The following is a 23,900-nucleotide window of genomic DNA, read 5'->3' on the forward strand; positions in this document are numbered from 1 at the left end:
ATGGCAAATTCAACTGCAGCTGTCCTCTTACCAGATGGAAAGTGCTGAACATGACACTCTGTGTGCCTCCTCGGGCATTTTGAAGTCCTACCTTTAGTGCAGCTGGTTTTGCCCACTTCTGCTGTCCTGTACCTGTCTCTCTCACTCAGCCCCTTCTGCTGACCTAAGGCCCAGCCTCTCCCCTCTTCATAATCTTCTTGCTGCTCAAGACACTGCTTCTCTAGCTCCCTCCCATGTCGACCCTCAGACTCAGGCTCAGTAACGTTTGAACCTTGCCTTGGGATGTGGCTGGGCAGGTCCCAGACAGGAGCCTGGTAACGCCACCTGGGCCATCAGCGTGGGCTGCTGCACCAGCCTCCCCACATCCTGCTTTCTTTGGTTCACCTGCTGCGAGTTAAAAATTACAGGGACTTTTTTTTTTTTTTTTTTCCTCTCATTACGCAATGCCTTTCTCAGCAAAAAAAGGATGCCTAGAAATGAGCGCGTCTGCGATTTTACGGTTTTTTTGCTTCCCCTTAGGCTCACTATTTTCAGTGCGGTTGAGCCAAACAACCGCTGCACAACCGCCCGGGGCCGGGTCCTTCAGCGGCGGCCTGCGCTCCTTTCCCAGGCCGGCCCCGCGGTGCCGCAGCCCGGGCGCGGCAGCGGCCGCTGGAGGTGGCCGGGGCGATGGTTGAGCGGGTCGGGGGGGCCGGGAGGTGGCGCGGCCGCCGCTGCCGGCCGCGTCGGGGGCGGGGAGGAAGGCGGGGCGGCGGGGCCGATGGATGTACAGCCAGCCGCCTGCGGGCCGGGGGCGAGGCCGCCGCCTGGCCCCGGGGGACGGCGGGGGCTGTGGTGAGGGGACGCGGGGCCTGCGGCTGCGGCGCTCGTCGGGGTGGGGGGTCTACGGAGGAAACCCTGGCGGCAGAAGCCGGGGCGGCGCTGGGGAGGGGCGGCAGCGGGGCCGGGGCCGTTGCGGGGAGGCGCGGCGGCTTCGGGCGGGGGGAACCGTGGTGGGTGCCCGGGTGAGGTGAGGGCTGCCGGGGCAGGCGGGTGTCCTGCTCGGGTCCCCCGGCCCCACGCTGCATGCCTCGCTCGGGTTTTATCTCGGCGGCGGCTGAAGGTGGTTCCAGGCGGGGCAGGGGCTGCGGGCTGCGGCTGGCAGCCGGTGCCGCTCCCCCGAGGGGTGCGAGGCGCTGTGGCAGGCGGAGGCCGGCTCGGGAGAGCGTGGTAAAAAGTACCTCCAAGGGCAGCAAAATGCAGCTGTGCCATTTATATCGCCGGCAGCAGCACTTCCTGCTTGGTTTTTTTTTATTCCCCCATCCCTTGCTTGAGGGTGCGTGTTCCGTGGCCGCGGCTCATGGGGCGTTGTGGGAGCCGGCTTGTTTTCCCGGGGCAGAGCTGCTGCTGCAGGGAGAGCAGCGCAGCCCAGCTCCTGCCAGTCGTCTGCGCCGACCTCTGAATGTCAGCGTGCTACGGGGGCTGCTACCGCCCAGAGGGTGGTGGAGCGCTGGAACAGGCTCCCCAGGGAGGCAGTCACAACCCCAAGCCTGACAGCGTTCAAGAAGCATTTGGACGACACCCTCGGACACGTGGTGTGAATTTTGAGGTTGTCCTATGCAGGGACAGGAGTTGGGCTCAATGATCCTTGTGGGTCCCTTCCAACTCGGGGCATTCTATGATCCCCGCTCCGTGGGGAGCAAGGCTGAATTAGGAAAACCAGTAGCAAATCTGATTTTTCTGTGACTGCAGTCACACAAGCGTGTAGCCTGGAAACCTTGTGCCTCAATGAAATGGTCTTGCTGTCGCCAGAGTTAGTGGCTCATCTGCCTCAGTGACTTGTGTGACAGTTCCTTGAAGTAGTTGCACTGATATGTGCTTTTGTAACACAGCTGGCTTAGAGAAGTATTGGGATAGAGAGCTGACAATATGTAATGATTTTAAAAAAGCAATCAAACAAAGCAATCCTGTAACTGAGCATGAGAGAACTGTTCATAAAAGACTGTTCATGAAAATGTCACTGAGCTTTTGTTTTTGTTTCAAACCTTGGGCAAAATGAGGCATGTAATAATAGGGAACATAGCTGAGAGGAGTAATACTTAACAATAAATAGCAGAAAACTTAAAGGAATAGGGCTGAAGTTAAAAAAATTAAAATACTTTAAAAAAATCCCTGGATTATTGTAGAAAAAAGATCAATTTTATGGGTAAGGACTCTTAACTGCCATGTTATTTTGTGTCACTGCAAGCTAACCACCAATGTATGAGATTTTATTTAAAAATAATTGTGTGTGTGTATATATATATATATACACATTATTTTTTTTCCTGTGTTGTTTCCAAGGTTATTTTATTGGCCTTTTGCGTGGATGGCTTCAGATAATGCTCCAAGAACAGGGTAAGAAGCTAAGGCTCTTTGGCATAGTTATGTACTTCTGTTATATAAAAAATGAGCTGGATCAGTTATTTGGGGATGATTAATCTAGAAGTGTGTTAAGGCCTTTAGTATAAAGAAAGCTCTAAACCCGTACATTTTATTTTTTTTAGAACATGTGATGTTTACAGAAATACTGAAAATTTTGATCAAAACCATTTGAACAAAAATACCTGGAAGTAGCCTCTGTGGCTTTCTGAGGTGTATGAAATTACACTTTTACATTCTGTTAATTTTCAGTGTCTTGTTCTTTTCAGTGATTTGAAGAGAATTTTGAGCAACAAAATTGGAGATTACCTTTTTTTTTTTCCTACTGTATTTGTTTCTGTTCCTCTAAATGGTCATATCTGGCCTTAAATTAGCATTTCGGTGTATTTAGGTATATTTAGTATCAGTTATTGTTTAAAACCCAAGCTGATATTTTATACACATTTAATACTTTATATTAGTGTAGTACTCCAACAAAGCTGCGTTTTTGTTGCATTTTGTCAGTTTGATACTTTAATGGATGTCTTGCTCTTTCAATGCTTGTTCATGAGTCAGAAATACAATCTCTGTAATGCTCAGCAAAGCATTTAAAGTTATAATCCCTATAAACCTTGTAAAGCAATTTCATGCGTGGTCTATTTTGAGACTGTCCTTGTTATACCAGTAATATATTTCAGTTTTCTAGTCTGTGTTCATTTAGTGAATGATTTAGTTAGCTAATTTTGATATTTAAGATATCATTATGTTTAATTTAAATTTACACAGTATCTTCATATAGTCTCAATAAATAGTATAACTCCTGAGTTATACTATTTGTAGAAAGTTATACAAAGTTTGTCTAATCATTTGATTATGTTGTTGCACTTGGTGGATGGCTGTATGAGTAACACTGCTTTGAGAATATTAGGTTTGAAGAGACTAGTGTCTTTTGACTGTCTCTCCTTGCCATCTGTTGTCTGTTTCCAAGTTTAGAGCTTCTCGTTCTGCAAGAACGGTACCCTTTTTGCTTGCAAAATGACTGCCTCAAAATTGTTCTTCCAAAAAAGAAGAAAGATAAGAGTCCTACTGAACAAGCACTGAACTGTGAAAACTGTTTATCAATTATTTTTAAGTCTATGAGTTTTGTAATGGATTAAGTGTCAAGGAGCCTCAAAGAAACATTATAATTTAGCAAAGTTACATTTTATTAAAAACATGACTATTATTATATTTTATTTCAAAAAAATCACAAACAACAAACCCAAAACTCAGCACCTTGCATTCTTCCCAGAAGTTTACTTTTTTTACCGTTAGACCTGCATAAGAGTACATGATGTAAAAGGAATGATACCAAAAAACCCAACCCAACCAACCAACCAAAAAAACAAAACAAAAAAACCACAACAGAGAGGATGTAGTCTAGTGTTACGTAAGATTTCTGAAATTGAATTTTGGTGCATTCAACTCTGTTAGATATCTCCTGTTTAACTGATAGGTGTTGCAGGTATTTTTTTCCCCTCTCCTTAGCAGAAAACTGGAGAAAGTATCTTTTATCTCGCTTATCCAGACTTGCTTTGGACCTTCGTCTTTAATAACAACTTATTGGAATTGCTAATCAGGTAAACAAGGAGATGTCTAAACCCACAAATTTCTACTAAAAGCCTTGGGCTCATCATGATGATAGTATGGCCTTATGGTTAAATAGGGTGCTCGGTTGTTTTGGTTTTTTGGTTGCCAGAAAGAAATCTTGTGCTTTTTTGTTTGGTTGGGTTTTTTATATATATCCGTTAGAGGTGAGATTTGCTTTATGGTAAGGTTTTGCCTTGACATGCCCAAGAGAATTAAGTAACATAATTGATAGTATTGGTAAGATTAATGCCACTGTAATCTGTCTTGACTTGCAGTTCTGTTGTACTAGTTGCTGCCATGCAAAGTTCTGCCATTTATAAGCTTTCAGTGTTATACTCGACTTTACTTCTAATAATATTTTGGGGACTTAATATAATTTTTGTAAATGCATTTGCAGGAGTGAAGTGGAAGTCAATTGAATTCTCTTGTGCACTACTGAGACGAAATGAGATTCGTGTTTGTGGTGAATGGAAGTCATGGCAGCGTCTAACATGGGAGGGAAAGACGCAAATGGACAATGTGGTGTAACTCGTTCAGGTTGCAAATCTTCTGCCTGCTTATGGCAGTGCTGGCTATTGTGGTGCTGGTCCATAATTTTTTTCAGTTAGAGGTAAGTGGAACCTGTTTCTCCTCCAAGAAGGCCTGAGCGACATTATTCCCCTTTGAGTGTAAGGTTAGAATTGTGGCAGCATTTAGCTACAACTTGGAATCACAGAAAATTCACACCGAAAGGGATGTCTGGAGGTATTTAATCCAACACCGTCCTCAAAGGGCTAACTTCAAAGTCAGCTTTTGCACAGGGTGTGGTTGAGTTGGGTTTTGACAGTCTTTGAGCATGTTTCACAACCTGCCTGGGCAGCCCGTTGCAGGGCTGCATCTCTCTCATAGGGAAGAATGTTTGCCTTGCATGTGGATGGAAGTTGCCTCTTTCCTTTTAGTGTGTACTTGTGGCTCCAGTTTCTCTATAACTTCCCTTTAGGTAGTCAAAGACAACAGTTAGATCTCCTCTTGGTCATCATCAGACTCTAAAAAAAAAAAAATTCTGGTTCACTTAGCATCTCCTTTCAGTCATTTACTCCACTCCCCTAATCACCTCAGGGGTTCTTAGCTGGTCTCTCCAGTTTGGCTCTGATACAGAGTGCCCCAAAACCAGACACAGTGTTCTAGATATGGCTTCACCAAGGTCAGGTTGAGGGGAACTATCGCTTTGCTTGATCAGCTGGTTGTGTTCTCGTTAATTCATTGCCACAGCACTATGCTGTAGACACATGGTCAGTTTACTGTCCACTGGAATCCCTGAGTCTTACCCTGCAGAGCTTTTAGCTGGCTAGTTGATCTTCAGCATCTGTGGATGAGACTTTTCTTTGCCTTTTCCTTTTTCCTTCTGCTGTGTCAGACATTTTATATAAACACTTTAGTGCAGACTTACTTTCTAGCCGTGTTCATCAGTAACCACAAACTAAAGTCAAGAGAGATAAAATCACCAAGGTCTTCTTCCAGGGAGCCTTGGAGGGTGACGCTGCCCCTTGGCTGCCTGCCTGGCCAGACCATCCATTGTGGCACTTGTTGGGTGAGAATGATAATGCTTAGCCTAATGCCTTGTTAAATTCTAGCTATCTGTTATGCATGTTAGCCAATCAGTAATTGCTTTATGCTTTTAAGTTGTGTGTATCCTGCTTGCAGAGTTTTGGGTTGTTTTTGTTTTTTGTTTTTTTCCTCCTGGTTCGTGATGCCCAAATGAAATGATTTGAAAGAGGGGCTGTAAAATCCCCTTTCACTCCCCTAAACATATAGTTGAATTGAAAGTGGTTCAGACAAGGGCAAGGAAGCTGTTTGAGAGGTCTAAAATCGCAAGTGGCACAGGATCAATAACAAAAGAATGAATGTTTGTTACTTATTCCAGTACAAGTGGAGACACTAAATAAAAACTGCAGATGCCCAATTCAAAGGAAGCAGGGCTGGCTTTTTATGGATTGCAGCAAAGCAGTGGAAGTCCTTGCAATATGACTGTATAGCTGCTAAAAGCATGTTTTCAAAAAGTCTGGATTAATTTATAGAGGAAAAATCCATTAGGAGATACTAAATCTTAAAGATGTCCACCTTGGTGTTTAATAAGTCTCTAAGCCATAAAGTGCTAGAAATCGGATCAAGTTTTCAGGAAGATGTATCACAACATGTCTGGCCTGTATTCTTTTCCCAAACACTCACTCTTGGAAACTACTGGAAATCAAAATACTGTGTTTGATGGATCTTTGGTTTGTGTTAGCATCATTATTTTTGTCTAATGCAGAAGGTAGCTTTTCTTTTATTGTCTCTATGTTCTTTTTGTCCTTGAATGTTGCACAAAGAACAGTTTTGATGTTTTGAATCTTAGACTATTTTCTGTCTTTTTTTTTTTTTTTAATTATGTTTCTTAGAGAAAAGGCCTCTGACAGAACTTTGAGAGTGAAGTGAAAAATGCAGTATGGGTGTTCACTCTGTGCTTTTCCTTGCCACTGTTCACTATAAGTATCCACCTTTACGTATCTGATATTCTAATCTCAGCTAAGTATTGTGTTGCTGCTAAATCTTTATGCCATAACATGCAACTCTAACCCCTTTTGTTGCCTTGACTTTTCTGAATGGACCTGCTCTGTAATCTGTCTCTGGTATAGCTTTCCAGGCAGTCTAGTATAGATACCTGCACTGATTCTTTTCAGTCAGAGATCAAAGCCACAAAAAGTCCTAGAAAGCTTTCACGGAATATCTGTAACCAAATCTGTTCAGGCTCTGGAAACAGAGTTTATTGTTGGTTACTGTTGAAAATGTGCTTGTAAATGCATCAGGTATGTGTCTCATCCCCAAATCATCTAATCTAGCTGGCTAAAGCTACAGAGCTAAGGCAATGATCAGCTAGCCCCCAGCTAGTTTCCCTGCTTTTTCTCTGTAAGATTTCAAACTTTTTCATGTTGGAATCTTCTCTCTTGAATTCTTAAGCTACTAATCATACTCTCCTAACAGTCCTACTCCTGTCAGAATTTTACTTTTCTTACCTTGTGTTTAAAAAAAAAAAAAAAAAAAATCGAGCTGTCCAGAAAACAATTTGATAGCCTGCTTACCGTTTAATTTACTTTTTAGTATGAAGTAACTCCACCCTTGAGGTCCACAGCTGACCACTGTGTTATAGTACCAGAAGAAATGTGGGGGTTTTGGTGTTGTTTTTTGGTTTTTGGTGTTTTTTTCTTTTTGCAAACACAGCCAGACAGATAAAATGTTCAATAATTTCTCATGAAGTATCAGGTTGTTGCTGAGGAGCAACATCATGCCTTTAGGATACAGGGGAGTTTGTATATTTGTAGCAATTGCCTTTAGAGTGACAGAACCACTACAGGTTTGGTTGTGAGCATTCTTTTATTTTTAAGTACTTAGAAAAGAGAGTGTACGGGGAGAGGGGAAGTTTCTTGCAGGGATGAAGGTTGTGTGGAATCAAACAGCTGAAACTGAACAAAAGAACTATGCAACATTTTTTTGATTTTTTGCTGCTAAATTGCAAATGCCTACAAAAGATGATTGCATTGTCTTATTCAGATTATTGCTGGAATGTTTGTCTGTCAGGTGATGGCTTTTTAGGATGGGCTTTCACATTTAGAGTAATTTAGCACCCACTCAGTGCTGTGAGACAGGAAAGACAGTGAACTGATCTCATGCCTGTCGTAGACAACAAGTAGGAATAAAGTACTCAGAGTGTAAAATTACTGAAAATAAGGTGACTGACCTTTCGGTAATTGGTATGTGTTCAGTTTCAAATATTGTCTGCTGCATAAATTAAGACTCTCTATCGGGAAAACTGCAACTTCTCCCCTGCCCCCCATGCCTGTCACCCAGAAGTTTCCTGTGATCTTTCCTGCTCTAATGTTAGTGACACATGCAGGTTTGCAGCAGTTGTTCTGACTATACTCAGCCAAGCTAAGAGTTACAGCTGGTGTAAGATACTTGGCTTCGGGATGGAGTTCCACCTTCTTGGCAGCAGTTGAATCACTACGCAAATTTTATCAGCCACCAATATTATCGCATTTAACAGAGTACAAGTGTTCACTGCAGATCTAACCAAGCACCCTGTGACCCTGCTAGAATGTTTTTGAGAACGATTGCCTGGGTGGGACTTTATGTTATATCTAATTTTTGCTTAGTTGGCAGTGAGAATGCTAAAATCTGAGTAGTTGAGCTGAAACATTCATTACTTCTCCAGAAAATACATCATCTTTTTTTTTTTTTTTTTCCTTTTTATGACATCTTTTATGCACCAGGAACAGCTTGTGGATTTGTTTGTGCTTAATTAACATGTAATCTATTCTGTCCCACTTGTGTTACTTGGCAGACATCCATTAAATTACTTTGTGATCACATTCAGGTTCTGGTTAACTTCAGAATAAAACAAATAAAAAATAATAATAAAAAATCTGCCCCAAACCCCCCCCCCCCCCCCAAAAAAAAAAGCCCCAAACCAAACCCAAACTGAAAACAAACAAAAAACCCAAACAAACCACCCTCCCCCAAATTAAAAAGAAAAGCAAAAACAAACCAAAAAACCAAAACAAACGAACCAACATTCCACCCCCCACACCTAGGGAATTGCATTCAAAATCAAGACATCCTGAATGGAGTATGTATGGAAATAAAAAAAGCAAGGGTTATTCAATGTGGAGATTCCATTAAAACAAAAAGAATCTGTGTCATGAGATAAAGAGGACTCTTGAGAAATCTCGAGAAATGCTCTTTATCTGCCCTACTTAAAGTAATTTTATTTTGGCTGCTAACTAGAGTAGAGAGCCCACAGTCCTGCATGGGCTCTGTGTGACTTCTTACCACACAGGAGTCAAAGAGATTTGGAAATGCCAGTGAAAGAGAGGGCAGGGAATGGAGTGGGGACAGGCTGAGCTATTAAACCTGCCTCAGGGCAAGCAACAGGGGTGGAAGAGATTGAGCACTTGTTTAGAGTTGAGCCTGGGAAACACTTGAGAAAGGAAGATGGTTTGGAAAGATTTCCTGTTCCAGTCAAGGATCTTTGGTATATTAATTGACTCTGAAGCTTTCCCTGCCTTAACTGGGAAATGGAATCTCTGCAATATTTTCTCATGTGAATAGCATACATGATGTAGTTTACTTTCACTTTCAATCTTATAATTATGTAGTAATGCATGGTCCTGTTTGGGCTTGAGAGAGGGCTGTAAAGATGAGCGAGGGTGCTGCAGAAAGAATGGTCCTTCAGGATGTTGAAGAAGCTCTGTTTTTACCTTCATAGAGATTTTTTTTCTCTCCTTGAAGATGGACTGAGGAAATATTTGTGCTATGGTATGTTCTGCTTAATGGGTCATAACCTGGAGATGCTGAAGTGACAGTGCTTGTCCGGGACCTCAGCTGCACACAAGTGAAGAGCTTTGCCCTGGTGCTTTGCTAAGAAGGCTGCCTAGGTGGACTGCTTTTGAGACATCAAACTGTGCTTTGCTCTGTTTTCTGAATGTGTGAGTTTGTTGGCTTGGTGTTCCCTGTACCATTTCCCACTGGAAGATATAGGTAGACCTTTGGAAAGGCTTCAAAAAGGGCGGCTAGGCCATAAATGACTTCTTCTAAATGTCTGAGAGAAAGACTGGGTTAAAAACACGGAAGAAATTTATAGAAGGTTAAAAACGCAGAAGACATTTATAGAAGGTTAAAAATAGTGACAGGTCTGTTTTTAAGGTTTTCTTAGATGGCTATCTCTCTTCTTCATTTGAAAGGATTTTTTTTTCCATGGCCAGACCCCCACCCTTGAAGTACCAACCATTGAAGAACCAACTGAAATATAGAAAATTTCTCTTGAGAGCTTACACTGAACACAAGAATTAATCAAACGTGTATTCTCCCTCTCTACCTCTCCTTAGAAAAATGCTTAAATATTTTTGCTGAGATATGGTTACCAGCTTGTTGGATACATCAAAATATATAGCTAACTTTTTAAAATATTCCCCAGCAGTATTTTCTGTGTTATGTACATGCATGAGCAAATGAAAAGAAGAAGTTGTGAAGGTATCCAAAAATAGAAGCTGGGCTTAATTCAAGAATGCATGTAGGCAAGAATTGAAGTAGAACTGTGCCTGAGATTCATTTTCAGCTTTGGCTGAAATTTATTATATTAAGAAAAGTAATGTGCAGTCATATGTTTGCATTTTTGCCTGCTGTGATGGAAAATAAAAATAATTATGAATTACCTCAGATGGCCTTCAGGGAAAATTTGTTAAAACCTGGGTGGAAATGTAAAACAGAAGCAAAAGCTTCTATTGAGATTCTAGTATTTTGTGTACCTGTGAGTACCTGCCAATTTACATTTTATAGTTAAAATGTAACAATTTATAATTTCAGATTTTATAGTTAACATGGATATCGAACGGAGAAGATTCTTTGTATATATCCTACATCCAAGTGTGTTCATTATCCTCTTACTCTTAAGCTGATCAAAACCAACTTATTATGTAACAGGCTTCAAAAGCCTGTGTGTTTCTATTGCTTGTTAGGTTTATCTGCTAAAAAAGTATACTGAATCTCTGTATTCTTCGAATGACTTTAATATACTGGCAAATTCAAATAAAATGTAGTGGGGCAAAACCTACTTAGTATGAACATGTACTCTAGGTGTTATTTCAATAGACTAAGAAATGTTTGTAACAATAAATAAGGATTTAATATAAGTGCTTGGAATTTTATTACATTACTGAGCAGTTAATTATGGAGGAAGTAAATGGAAAACACTAGGATATTGGTAAGTATAATGATGTTTTTAAAAACTTCAAATAGTGTAGTTTTAATTTTTTAGTGATCTTTCAAATCTAAACTAGCATATTCTCTGATGCCATGTGAATAGTACATTGTATCATTTTCATCTTTACCTGAAAAATTATTTGTTGTATTTTGCTTGTCTGTGAAATACAATTATGGATAAGTTCTGCTATATATACCTGATAATTAAGTACTCATTAACTACTGATTTTTTTGCATAATTGAGATGTAAGTTTGGATTTGCTGATTAGAAATCTCACAGGTAGCTGTGGAGTCAGACCGTGCTATTTTTAAAGTTTCCCTAATGCAAACCTGCAAAATCGTGTGATACCATGAAGAAGATGGTATCTCTGTAGTAATTTGCATAAAAATACCGTTTTGGACACTGTTCTCAAGCTACAGCAGAAGACCCTCTCTTAGTCTAGCATTGTATTTAACTGTTTTAGATTTTAAACTCTTGTGTGGATTAGGGAATTCTCTGGTTGTGTTTCATTTGGCTCTAGAAGAAGCTCTACATAGATTCAAAAATCTTAAACAATTCTTTTTTCCTGTTTAGTCCTAGCTTGTCCTAGTCTATTTTACTTGCCACCAGTTCGTTAATTCATTGTCCCTGAAGCATTCCTTTATTTTCTTCAATTTCTTTGAATCTGTACATTATAGGGAAACTCACATTTCAGATAATTAGATAAGAAGCAGTGTGAGTGGGACCAGACAAATGATTGCAGCTGCTAATGCAGCAGAGTTGTCTAGAACGCAAGTGCAGGGAGTGCATCAGATTCATCTGCAGCTTAGTGTCTCAATTAAGCCCTGTTTCCTTGCATTATATTGGGCAGCTATTAGACCTCATTATGGTCGAAGACTAAAATGTTGCTATGGTAAGAAAATGAAATACGAGTTACAATTTACTATTTAATCATATGACATTTTGTAATTCTTTTTCACACTGCTGATATTTACAGAATACACTGGTAGCCAAAATACTGCCAGAGAAAGTATTCGTCTTTGCCAGAGCAGGGTAACTGCAGGTTGCCACCTGTTTCCTTAGAAAGCCAATGGTCAAAGCTATAGATTTTTATCTTCTAGTAGAGGTGCTCCATTTGGTCAGGTTCAAAGCCAAGTGAAGTAAAGCCCAATTCTTGGGATAATTTCCTGACAAATCATCTGTTATTCATAGTGTTTCATTTAATAGCACAATTTCAGGTAAATTTTTTTCTCCCCAGCACCTGGATGATGACACGGTTTCGGGATCAAATTGGATAACAGAAAAGAATGTCCAGCATTCTCTATCACAGACAACCAAAACTACCAGGAAGCCTTACTGTGGATATAAGCAGCAGGTTTTGTCCAAAAGAGAACGAGCAGAACAGGAATCATTGCTTGCTGCAATACAGTGGCCTAAACCCTCTGATGGCAAAATTGCCTTTATGCAGAGCACTGATCCTGCACATAGTGACTTTGTGATTGTGAAACCCAGAGGGTTCTTCAAGGTGGGTGATCAGCTAGAGGTGCTTGTTCATATGAAGGATTTCCAAGGAAAACCCAAGCAGTATGGCGGAGACTATCTACAGGCACGAATTCACTCGCCTCTGCTGAAAGCGGGAGCAACAGGGAAGATAGTGGATTGCCATGATGGCCTTTACAAAGTCTTCTTTACCTTGCTTTGGCCAGGAGAGGTCAAAGTTTCTGTGTCACTTGTCCATCCGAGTGAAGCAATCCAAGTCCTCCTGCGTTTACGAGAAGAAAGGCCAGACAGAGTCTATTTCAAAAGCACGTTCAAGTCTGGGAGATATTCGGAGACCACCGAGTGCAATGTTTGTTTGCCTGGAGACCTCCCAGTCTGTAACTTCACAGATCTCTACACGGGTGAGCCATGGTTCTGTTACAAGCCCCGAAAACTGTCCTGTGCCAGCCGAATCAGCCATGCCAAGGGTGGGTATCAAAAAGGTCTTCTGACACAAGAGGAAAGCCTCTTTTTCCAAAGGTATGTATGTTGTTGCATTTATATATACACTAAGTCCAGTGATTTTTTTTTCTTTTTTTTTTTAAGACAGACTTTAGGTTATTGTTGAAATATAACATGTTGCCTTAGAAGAATTATGTATCTGCAGGAACAGGTGTGTGATGTGAGATACTGAATATTCTCTTCCCCTCCATTCAGCCATGCAAGAACACAGTAATCTTAAGCTAAAGAAACTTGGAGTGTAATTCTCTGTCTATGTTTTGAATTCAACCCTGGTGCACCTGCTAAACTTCACAAGAGCATGCTGTCTAAATCTGGTGGTGGTTTGGGGGACTGTTTCCTTATTTTTTGTTTCCACACCTACACTTGCAAAATCAGTAATAATGCTGTGAGATGTATTTTTGGCCCAGTCTGAGCTACCTAAAAAAGGTCCAGGCTTTACGCTTATTTTTACACAAAATACCAGTTGCTTTTATCCTCAGCCAAAGCCATCTTATGTGTAATGCAATGTGTTCTTTATTGCTCGGTATAACTTTCAAATCTTTGGAATAGTTTTAAGTCAGTCATGAAGAAAACACCTGGTAGAACAAACTACTGAGCAGTACCTATGGGGAAATGATCTGTGCATGTTATATAAAGTGTCAAATTAAATTAGTTTCACAGTCATCTTTTTCTTCTGCATTCAGCATTTTGAAAAAAATACATCTCTTAGAGCATGGGTAGACACGATAGAGCTGCTCCTGTATATACCCTCAGCTGAAATTAGACAAAGTTAGCTACTGTGTAGTGTCACAGTTGTAGTTACTGCCTTGCTCTCCAAAAAAGGCATTGAAGTGTTTCAGCAGTACGTCCACCTGAGGCTTAAATTGGGAAAGATTTTAGAGTAGCTCCAAATAATTTAATTAAGAACATGTATGTGAATGTTTGTAACTGAACACCAGAAATCAAACATAAATTTCAGGGGAATTGTTTTCTTGATTTTTCCGTATCAAGTTTGTAAGTGGATCTTTTGACTTCCTGCACCTCAGGCAGTTCACCTGTAAGATATGGCTGATATTGACTGGTGATGTTTCCAAATGGAAATGGGAAATTTCTTTTGTTTGTTTTTTGTTTGTTGTGTTCAGTTCTGAGATCCTTAACTGTTGGGGAATGGCTACGGGAAAAGGGGCATGGGTCCAGTGATCTGCTGTATCAGGAAAGCTTGTTCTAGTTAGCATGAGTAGGCCTCGGTAAGCCTCGGTGAGCAAGAGTCAGAAACTGCTGATGGAAAAGTACTGACCGAGGGTAATCTGGGTTATTTACGGGCAAAGAGGAGTTTCAGTAAACGACCTTGAGGGACTAGCTCTGGGAAGAAGAGGAGCTTGCATACCAGAGAAACCGCAAGGGGGGTTGGGCTACTTAGGTATTCTCTCCAATTATTGAATGACTAGTAGGCATAATTATCTAAGGGACTATATAAGTGTGTGCAACTTATTAATAAATTGAAGTATGCTTTATCACTCATACTGAGTCGGCTGCATTTCTTCCTCCGCCTTCTCAGGTCTGAATCCCTGGTGGGGTTCTTCCCCGCACTTAACTGAAATGGCTTCTAGAAATTCAAAAGAGTTTATTTATTAGAGAAAAACATTAGACAGGGGTTCTCTTTAAAACAGCAATGAAAGACAGAACAAGAGCTTTGTATTAGATCTCCGCATATGTCACAGCTGTACAATAGTGACATGTGTCCAGCACAAGCTGATCAGAATTCACTGATGTCCACAAATATTTAAGAGGTCTCTTGGTGTTCAGAGGGGATGAGCTTTGTTTCTACATTCAGCAAATTGCTGTCCTACTGAAAGCCTTATTGATGAAGATCTCTGAAGTTGGTTGGATGCTGGCTGGTACCACCATCTTGTCTAGAGGCAGAACACACCACTGCTAGCCTAGGCCAGAGCTAGAACTGCAGGTGATGGTGGTGGTGCTGGACTGCCCCATGCTCTGCTATGTGATGACATAAGGCTACATATGGCTCATGAGGCTAGACATTCAGGCTGGACATGAGGAAGAAATTTTTTACAGTGAAGGTAGTGAAACACTGGCCCAGGTTGCCCAGAGAGGTGGTAGATGCCCCGTCCCTGGAGTCATTCAAGGCCAGGCTGGACAGGGCTCTAGCAACCTGATCTAGTTGCAGATGTCCCTGCTCATTGCAGGGAGGCTGGACTAGATGACCTTTGAAGGTTCCTTCCAACCCAAACTATTCTATGATTCCGTGTGGGATTACGGGGGCTGGCAGTGGTAACAACCTCCACAGAGACATTTACTGTGGTAAGCACCAATGGAGAGCTGGGACCTGCTGCTGCAACACACCCTTTTCAAGTGGTTTATCTCCTGGCAGTGGTGCATGTAGCACAAGTGGGGAACTCCCATCTTTGTGGTAAATCCCCCAAAGCTGCTTGCAGACCTCTGGTAGCTTTATCTAGATTTGTGCCAGTAAATGCGTGAAGGAGAATTGTGTCCTAGTGCTACGAAACTTTGAATTCTGGCTCAGGACAGAGATAGTGGTCTCAAGGAAATTAAAACAGAATGAATTCAGCTATAGGAAGTAGAGTAAACATGAAGTAAAAAATTCTTATTGTGAGTTCTATGTACTTATTTGAAGTGGGTTAAAAAAATGAGGTTAATATTGCTTTCAAATTTTACAGCCATACTATATTATTATTAATTTTTGTTCAAGTGATGTGAACATCAAACGGCCAATACTCTCCAGTGGACCTGATTCAGTGATGGTAAAGCCCAAGGCATTTACAGGTAAAGTGAACTTTATAGGATTTGTGTTTGTAATTCGTAATTAAATTTATTTTAAAAAAACCTAAATACAAACCAAGTAATAATTGATTTGTTTGTTTACATAGCATGGAATGGAAATTAACTTTTAAATTTGTATTGAGAAGATGAAGGCTTTTGTGTGTTACAGTAAGTTCAGTACTAATAACAAAATTGTCTAAAATTCCATACATAAATGGGATTTTTAGCAAAAAAAATTTTAAAAATGTTTGTTCTCTTGCCAAAAGTGCCTTTTTTGTAGCATTTACTCAGAGATGTAAAATGTCTTACAGTAACTGCTCATGAAACTCTCAAGTTAATATAGCAAAACCAGCTGTGTGGTGTTTAATTTCTTTCTTAAGAATTTTGTCTAACAGATGTTGACAATATTTATTTCAGTATTACTATGATTTTTGTTGCCACAGGATGTAAGAACCTACAGTTGTGGATGAGAACCTAATTGTTCTGTACTCTGTCTAAAAACAGAACTAAAAGACAGTGCATACTCAGTTAAATTTAGAGGTTTTTTCTCTTTCATATCCATGTGCATGCATTTTGTGTCTCTAAAAAGCCTGCATAAAATGTGATACACTGTGCATTACTTCTTAATTGAAAGCTTTTCAGATATTTTTTCTATAAGGTTGTAGGAGACTTTAAAGGTAGAGCTCCTGAACTGAGCAATGAAGTCTTAAGAGAAAAAAACCTACAGCATTTCTTCCTTTTAGTTTTGCTGTTCACTAAAAAACCAGAGTGCTGCTATTAGGCCAGTAGCCATTTCCCTGCTTTCTTTCTCCTGATCCTTTAGATGACATGTTTTTTGTTGCTTTTTTTTTAATCTTGGATATTTCCTCATGGAAACTGCTGCCAATTTGAAACTCAATTGTGTTGCCCTTCTTTCAGGAGTTACAGATGATCAAAGCCTGCCTGCATTTCCTGGGGATTAATGCTGGGTTAGAAAGGGTTGACAGAGTAGCACAGTATTCCTCAGGGAAATTCCTTCTAGGAAGAACAGTCTCTGAATAAATAAACTTAATAAATTGGTATAATGATTGTGAATGTATGGATTTTTCTGAAATACAAGCTTTTATTTCTATTCTTGGTTTGTAACTAGTCAGATTGGAGCTTTTATTCTCTTCTATAAAATCTGAAAGTAATGGCTTTCTGAATTCCAGAGCAAAACTGGTATGATACTGTACACAGATTTGAAATGCTCATGTTAGGTTCAGTGTGAGGCATCAAAAAGTTATTCAAGTACCATTTATTTACATATGTACATAGCCTAAGAATCAATTTAAAAGGTAAAAGATTGAACTGTTTTTACATCAAAACTTAAGAAACAGATGAACTGAAGTTGTGAATTCACATTATGAATTAGCCTTTAATTACATAACCACATGAAGGGGTTTCTTTCCATTTGCTTTGTAGGATTCCTGTTTCATATGTATTGGATGAGTCAACATTAGTAGTGTGTTGTTTTGTTTTGTTTTTTTCCTCTTCCTTCATTGTCCTTGTTGCCTGATTTAAAGAATCATCAAAATATACATTTTTCTAATGACTTTTTCTATGGTACTTGTAGTTATAGGCTTTATGTTCTACAAACATAATAGTAGTTTGCTTTTTACGGGGTTCCTGTGAGGCCTAAGGAGGTAGACATCTACTAATGCAAGACACAAAGAATATTTTATAGAAACAGAGAGACAAAAATGCCTATTAGGGATGGGTGTTACGGCCTGATTTTTTTGAGTGTTTAGATTTTGGCTACACTGGTGTTATAATGAAGCATGTACCAGAGAATGCTCCTGGGCCCTGGAATTCCACTGCCTGTACTTTTACATAGTTAGAATGGTCCCTGACATGGTTTTTGGCCGTGGCGATGCGTGCTTTCCCAAACAGCTGCAAGTTAGGACAGGGCAGTGATTGTTCTTAGCAGGTAGTCTCCACGCCAAGGTGGGTAAAAGTGTTTAAACAACTGGATGCAGCAGCTCCACACAGCTGGTGTTTGTGACAGGGAACAGTTCTGTGCTTCTTTGGTTTACGTGTCTGAGTACACAGGTGGTAAAGGAGGAACCTGCAACAATCTCATGGAAGTTCGATGCACTAGTATTATGCTGGATGCTAAGAGAAATATAGCAATGTTTGACTGACATAACCATGAGATTGCAGCCTCTCTTCCTGTAATCTCTAGCCCTTGCTGCAATGTATTGCCCAACTTCTGCCAGTTAAATAGGTGTCCGACAGAACAGAGCTTCCTTGGTGTACTCTAGTCACTTCTCAGAGGGCCACCTGTCCCAGGCAGTGAAAAGGGAAGGGGCTAGATGGCAGAGAGAAAGTATGAAATCTGTGTAATTGGAGACTGTCATACATTTGAAGGACACACATAAAATTCTTGGGTTTAGCTTTAATTCTGGTGTTTCCTAGTTTTGGAGTCCCTGTGATTCAGATTTCACTCTTCTAGCATGTGTGGTTGGAGCAGGAGTGTCAGTGTGTGTGCTCTTCCATGAATGGATTCATGTGTGTGTGTCGTGTGGGTTTTTTGTTTGGTGGTTTGTTTTCGTTTGTTGTTTTTTTTTTTTTTTTAAGCAAATATGAGTAGTATCAGGTTGTCAGCTTGGGTCTGGTGTCCTGTGCTGCAGGGACAGAGGCTGCTCCTGAAGAGCAGGCCCAGCCGCAGTGGCCTTGCTGCCGGCAGGCTGGGTGCTGGAGGGGAGCCGTGCGCTCTGGCACGGAACGTTGCAGGGGTTGGCAGCTGAGGCATGGTGGGGCCTGGGGCTTCTGGGATCTGACCCAGGCTGGAAGAAGATGCTCTGCTGATCTTTCTGCCTGTGCTCCTCTGTAGCTTTTGCAAGCATCCATGATTGAGTGCTTCTAAATGTCAAAGATGTCAGATACTTACTAATTTTTACTTTCTCATCAGAGATACCATTTAATTTAAACCAAATTAAACTATAATTGGTCAACCAACTCTGTCAGCAGTTGCAGGTTTTGCTGCAGAAATAGGGGATGAAATACTTGGGCTCACAGAAGCATGATGCATTGAACTTTTTGAGTATACGCAGTACATCATACTCCTTTGCTTTAAACTAAGGAATACATTCATACATCACGGGCTATATGTCCATGAAGGTTATGAAGGCTAGTTTTGTTTTATGTTAATTTCAAAGAATTTCTCTCTTCCAGATTCAAGCAGTATGGACAGAGCTGAAGATCCCACAGTTTCCCCTTCTGGTTATTATTATGAAGACCAGTGGAGGTCCAGAACACAGTGGATCCATCATTTTAACAAGTCAGATGATATAACCAAGTGCTTACAAGGAAAAGTAGTCCAGTTGTTTGGAGACTCTACAATAAGACAGTGGTTTGAATATCTGACAGAATTCGTTCCAGGTTATTTTTTTTAAAATTGGTTTTATCCTTAAAGACCTTTGCAAAGCTCTATATTTCACATCTCAGGCACAGAGCTGATCTCACTGAATGACAGTGACAAAACAAAGGAAAAGACAAAACATCAGCAGAAGTCCTGGCAGAAAGGCAATTAGTCAAATGTCTGAGCAGACACTGGAAACATGTAAGCCTTGGAAACGGGGCCACAAGGTATCTGCAAAGTTGTCCTTGTAAAATGTTTCATCAATGAGGACTGCTGCTGCGGCTCTGAGTTAAGGTGGCCACCCGGGGGGCACGGCAGAAATCACTTAGGGTGCTTGCATAAGGCCTTGAAGCATCCTAGTCACACAAGTGACTTCGGAATGAGGTAGCAAATGACTTCCCTTACTGTCGATTTGGTTTTGGCCCTTTCTTCTATTTCCCTTATTTTAACTTAAATAACAGAATTTCAGTAGCCAAATAGATATTCCTCCCTTACCCTTAAAGCAGTTAAACTGTGTCAGAACAGAGATTTTTGAGACCCCTTAATGGCTACAAGTTGAAGTCATATTTAAATTTAATGGAGTCTTAAAATTTGCAAGAAGGGTTCCCATGAACGCTGAATTCATAGGGCAACAATGACTGAAGGAGTCTATTCGGAAAATTTCTTTTTTGTGAGAGAGAGAAGAAAATAGTTTGGGAAACTTGGAAAAGGCATTGACAGCCTTTGTGAAGCTGAAGTGTGCTGTCTTACAAATTTCAACATACATAAATCCCACTGAAATATGCAGCTAGCACATGTGTGATGCTCATCTTCTGTTTCATTTTAGAGTTCTTAGAATTAAGTTCAGATTTCCTAACCTGTTGCTACTTTTGCACTGTGGTCGTAGCATCTTGTTGATAGTTTTGGTCTCATGCTGTCTTTCATTAATGCTTGCTCTTGGGTTTTCAGATCTAGTGGAATTTAACCTGGGGAGTCCGAAGAACGTGGGCCCTTTCATGGCTGTGGACCTGAAGCACAATATCCTACTGAAGTTCCGCTGTCACGGGCCACCCATTCGCTTTTCAACAGTCTTTAGCAGTGAACTGCGCTACATCGCCAATGAACTGAATGGCATCGTGGGTGGGCGAAACACGGTGATCGCCATAACTATATGGTCCCACTTCAGCACTTTCCCTGTGGAAGTGTACATCCGGCGGCTGAGGAACATTCGGAGATCAGTTATTCAACTTCTGGATCGCAGCCCCAAGACTTTAATTGTCATCAGAACCGCTAATGTTCAGGAGCTTGGGCCAGAAGTGAGCCTCTTTAACAGTGACTGGTATTCCTTTCAGCTCGATTCTGTCATGAGGAAAATGTTCTCAGGAATTGCTGTGCACTTTGTGGATGCTTGGGAGATGTCTCTGGCTCATTACTTGCCACATAACTTGCACCCAAAAGAAGTCATTGTTAAGAATCAAATAGATGCATTTTTATCTTATGTGTGCCCTCTGCAAACTTAGCACAAGTGGTTATCCCTATGTCATCTTTCTCTATAGCTGCAGTTAAGTTGGTCTTTGTCAGAGCTATCGGATAATGCTGGGTGGTGTGGAAGAACTCTAGTTATTGTACTTGCATACAGTATAACTGGGGTGGCCTTAACTCTAGGTAGCTGTGAAGGCTGGTAAAGAGGAGCTGAGTGTTCAGGCCATATCTTCCTACGGGGTTGATTCCTTTCAACCTTATCATTCATATCTGAGATTATTAGAGAGCACCTTAAATTAAATTGACAGAATTCAGTAAGAAATTATGTGGGTTATTAGCTTTACTATTTGTCTGCACTGTATGTGTAATTTAATCCATACAGCACCAATTCTGTTGCCAGGGTCTTGCAGCTCAGAACTGTGTATGAAACCTGGGAAAGATTTTTGGGAGCAGTCTTTCTTTCAGCATTCCAGAGTTTGAGGGAGATCCCCTCCAGTTGTATGTCAGAGAAGCACAGTGTCTGTTCTTATTTCAAAGTCCTAATTAGAAATATGAAGGGGGCATACCAAAATCACTACTATCAAACAAGGAAGCACAATCAAAATATCTATAGCATTAAGTTATCAAGAATTTGCTGAAATTTATTAGAGCACACCAGGCAGGCACCCTCGGTGTTTACAGATAGCTGCTAAATAATGCAAATAGACAATATTTTAGCTTGGTTTCCTGTACTACTGAATGTCTTTGAGCTTTGATACATTGGCTACTTCTTGTTTTATCTGTCATGCAGAAATGTGTATATTATGACCTCAGTGAAGACACTGTCTCAGGCAGCTTCTGCAAGTTCAAGTTGCAGGCTTGCCTACTTGAAGCCTGAAACACTAATGAAAGTGTTTCCCTTCCCTGGAAGATAAAGCTATTCCATTATGCTCCTGCAAAGCTGAGCTTCTGAGAACTACTCTTGTACATCATTCGTATGTTGCACCTGTACGGAGAAGCCAAGTGACCTGGATGTGCTTGATGATGTTTGGCAATGGGTAACAGTGACTGGCACACACCAGTCTCAGGGCCTTGCAATGATGCCACTTCTGTGTTTGGCAGTTTTATCACTTATTCATGAGCTTTGCTGCTGCCAATATAAAAAGGTCAAAAAAATCACACCCAAAAGCCAAACGCACACAGGGTTGCCCTTCGTGCAGGTACTTGGTACGTGTTTGTGGTTTTGCTGATGTGAAAGCTGGTGGCTCTTGGGCCTCTTGGCGTGGCATTTCCTGCTGCTAATTTGATGGAGCCTGTCCATATTTTAAGTAGTGGCACTCTGAAAACAAAGTTTTGATTAAATTCAGCCCCCAAATTAAACAGCAGAGAAGCATTCTGTGTAGTCTTAAACAAATAAGTCTCATTCAGGCCAACAGTGTAGTCTTTACCAGTGGCTTTACTGAGAAATGTGTCAAAACAGGAGTGGAGTGCTTCTGAAGCAGCTCGTCATGCTTAAGGATAATATGAAAGTTGAGTCTTTGAGTAAACCGAGAAGATTAAAAATTAATAAGGCAAACCGGTAGGTTGCACAGCATGGAATAATGGAAATGTCTTAATATTAGAAATGTTTTACTCTTTGCCAGGTTTGCTGCTATGTTAGGAAGATTGTGCTCTTATTGCTGGAGCCCCAAGAGGGCTAATGCTACCAGCTACAGAAACAGTATTTTTTGTTTTGTTCATTTTAAAAGACAACTCTGAACTGTTTTAAAAACAAATGCTGATGCTTTTAGCACATAAAAGTTGGCAGTAGCATCCATCTATAAACTTACTGACTTTAAAGTGTTTAAAAATGACTGGAGGAGTCGTATGCACTGGAATAGCATTTATTCTTAGCTTTTCAAGTCAGAGTTAAGAAAGTCTAATTTGCCAGTTCCTACTGACAGCAGCCTCGCATAGTATCTGCCAATACATTAGCTTTAGCTAACTTTTTCTTACTTTAATATGTGAATGGCAATTTATCCTCTGCTAAAAAGAGACCACACCAATTCAGGTGTGGGAAGGTAAACCTCCGCAATGCAATACGACCTTTCATCTTTTCCAAGCGTGTTTTTTTTAAATAGGTAGAGTATAATGCTTTCATCCTGAATAATAAATCTATCCAAATAACGTTAATGAAAATAAGACTTCAAACTTTTACTTCAAAGGAAACTACTTAATTGGTGGACTAACAATTTGGTTTTCCTCAAAGAGCCATATCATGCGCGAAAGTGTTGTGGCAGCACGTTTCTTCTCTGAATGTTGTAGCTCTCACCAAGGTTCCTCAACAGCAATTTTAAGTCACTGTTAGCTACCAAGAAGAGATAGAGAAGAATATATTTTTTTGGATGTTTTGACAATTGAGGGAAAGAGAACAGGATTGCTACTAGCAAAGATGTCTAATCACCTTCTGGTAGAACCTCTCCCTTTTAAATTAGTTCGGTTAATTTTTTAATAACAGATGAACTAACTTTAAGGTAATGAACTTGAGGGAAATTGCCAGTTTATTTGGAATGAGGACCAATATTTCATTTCTCTGGGCTCTGGTAGAGACAGGTAGGAGAAAAGGGGAAACCAAGGATTTACTCATGTTTTAAGATGAGGACTGGCGACAACTATGCTTGTATATGTCATTCAGTTGAACTATGAATGATTTTTCATTTCTGTTCTCGTCTTATTACCAGTCGCACCAGTTGTGTATGTACTGTATATAGAAACATAGAAGCAATAAAATATTTTTAAATCAGTTTCTCTAAACCTTTAAAGCTCTAAATGGATTTTAATGGGGACTTAGGTTAAGGGATTGATTATTTTTCAAGTCATTTAATATGAAACAGGGCTGGAAAGGAATTTCTCAGTTGTAAAGGAAGATACTTAACTGACATGTAAAAATTTGTTTCACGAGATTTTTCAAAGCCATATATTCATTTTCTTTCCGTTATTTTCACTTGAAGGGAAGAAATAGTGTTATTTTTGATATTTTCATTCTTGTCCTGAGCCTGTTGATTATTAACCTTTAAATATGGAGATTTTTTTTTCCGTTTTAATTATGCAAAATCCAGCTTACTCAGGTCTCAGTGAAAAAGACTGTATTTTTGTGGTATTTATTAGGAGATTTCTGAGCAATTTATTTATAAGACAAGCAAACTCCATTTTACAGATTAGACTGGTACACGGTGATATTCTGCACCTGGTTATTTTGAGACTCCTGTTTCATATGTATATCATGTTAGACTGATTTCTTCATTCTAGAAATCTAGTAAAAACATTAGTTGAATTGTCGATGAAACGAGAGGACAAAAAGCAGAAGTTTCCCTTTGTTTTCAAGTTTTCAGTTGCTTCTAATTTCATCTGCTATGCAGTGCTATTGCAGCTCTGCTTTATGAAATTCAAATTATCATTTCTCACTGTTTTAGTCATTACAGGTAAGTGTTTCAAAATGGGAGCTTTTCTTGCTAGAAGGGTCTGTGCGACTTCTTATGTACTACAGGTGACAAT

General features: G+C 40.3%; 1 protein-coding gene across 2 annotated transcripts; it reads left to right on the forward strand.

Annotated features, from left to right (window-relative positions):
* Positions 1 to 751: 751 nt before the first annotated feature.
* NXPE3 (neurexophilin and PC-esterase domain family member 3) lies at positions 752 to 23,159 on the forward strand. 2 transcript variants are annotated; one of them, XM_065655480.1, is made up of 7 exons: positions 752 to 834; positions 2,323 to 2,376; positions 4,406 to 4,618; positions 12,021 to 12,781; positions 15,474 to 15,547; positions 18,740 to 18,946; positions 19,875 to 23,159. In XM_065655480.1, the coding sequence occupies exons 3-7, from the start codon at positions 4,526 to 4,528 to the stop codon at positions 20,423 to 20,425; spliced, it is 1,686 nt and encodes a 561-aa protein (XP_065511552.1). In that variant the 5' UTR covers positions 752 to 834; positions 2,323 to 2,376; positions 4,406 to 4,525; the 3' UTR covers positions 20,426 to 23,159. The 2 variants fall into 2 exon arrangements, with proteins under 2 accessions (XP_065511552.1, XP_065511561.1); XM_065655489.1 differs by lacking the exon at positions 752 to 834 and adding an exon at positions 1,504 to 1,574.
* The last annotated feature ends 741 nt before the right edge of the window (positions 23,160 to 23,900 follow it).

The sequence above is a fragment of the Caloenas nicobarica genome, chromosome 1, assembly GCF_036013445.1.
Source record: "Caloenas nicobarica isolate bCalNic1 chromosome 1, bCalNic1.hap1, whole genome shotgun sequence".
Taxonomy (NCBI): domain Eukaryota; kingdom Metazoa; phylum Chordata; class Aves; order Columbiformes; family Columbidae; genus Caloenas; species Caloenas nicobarica.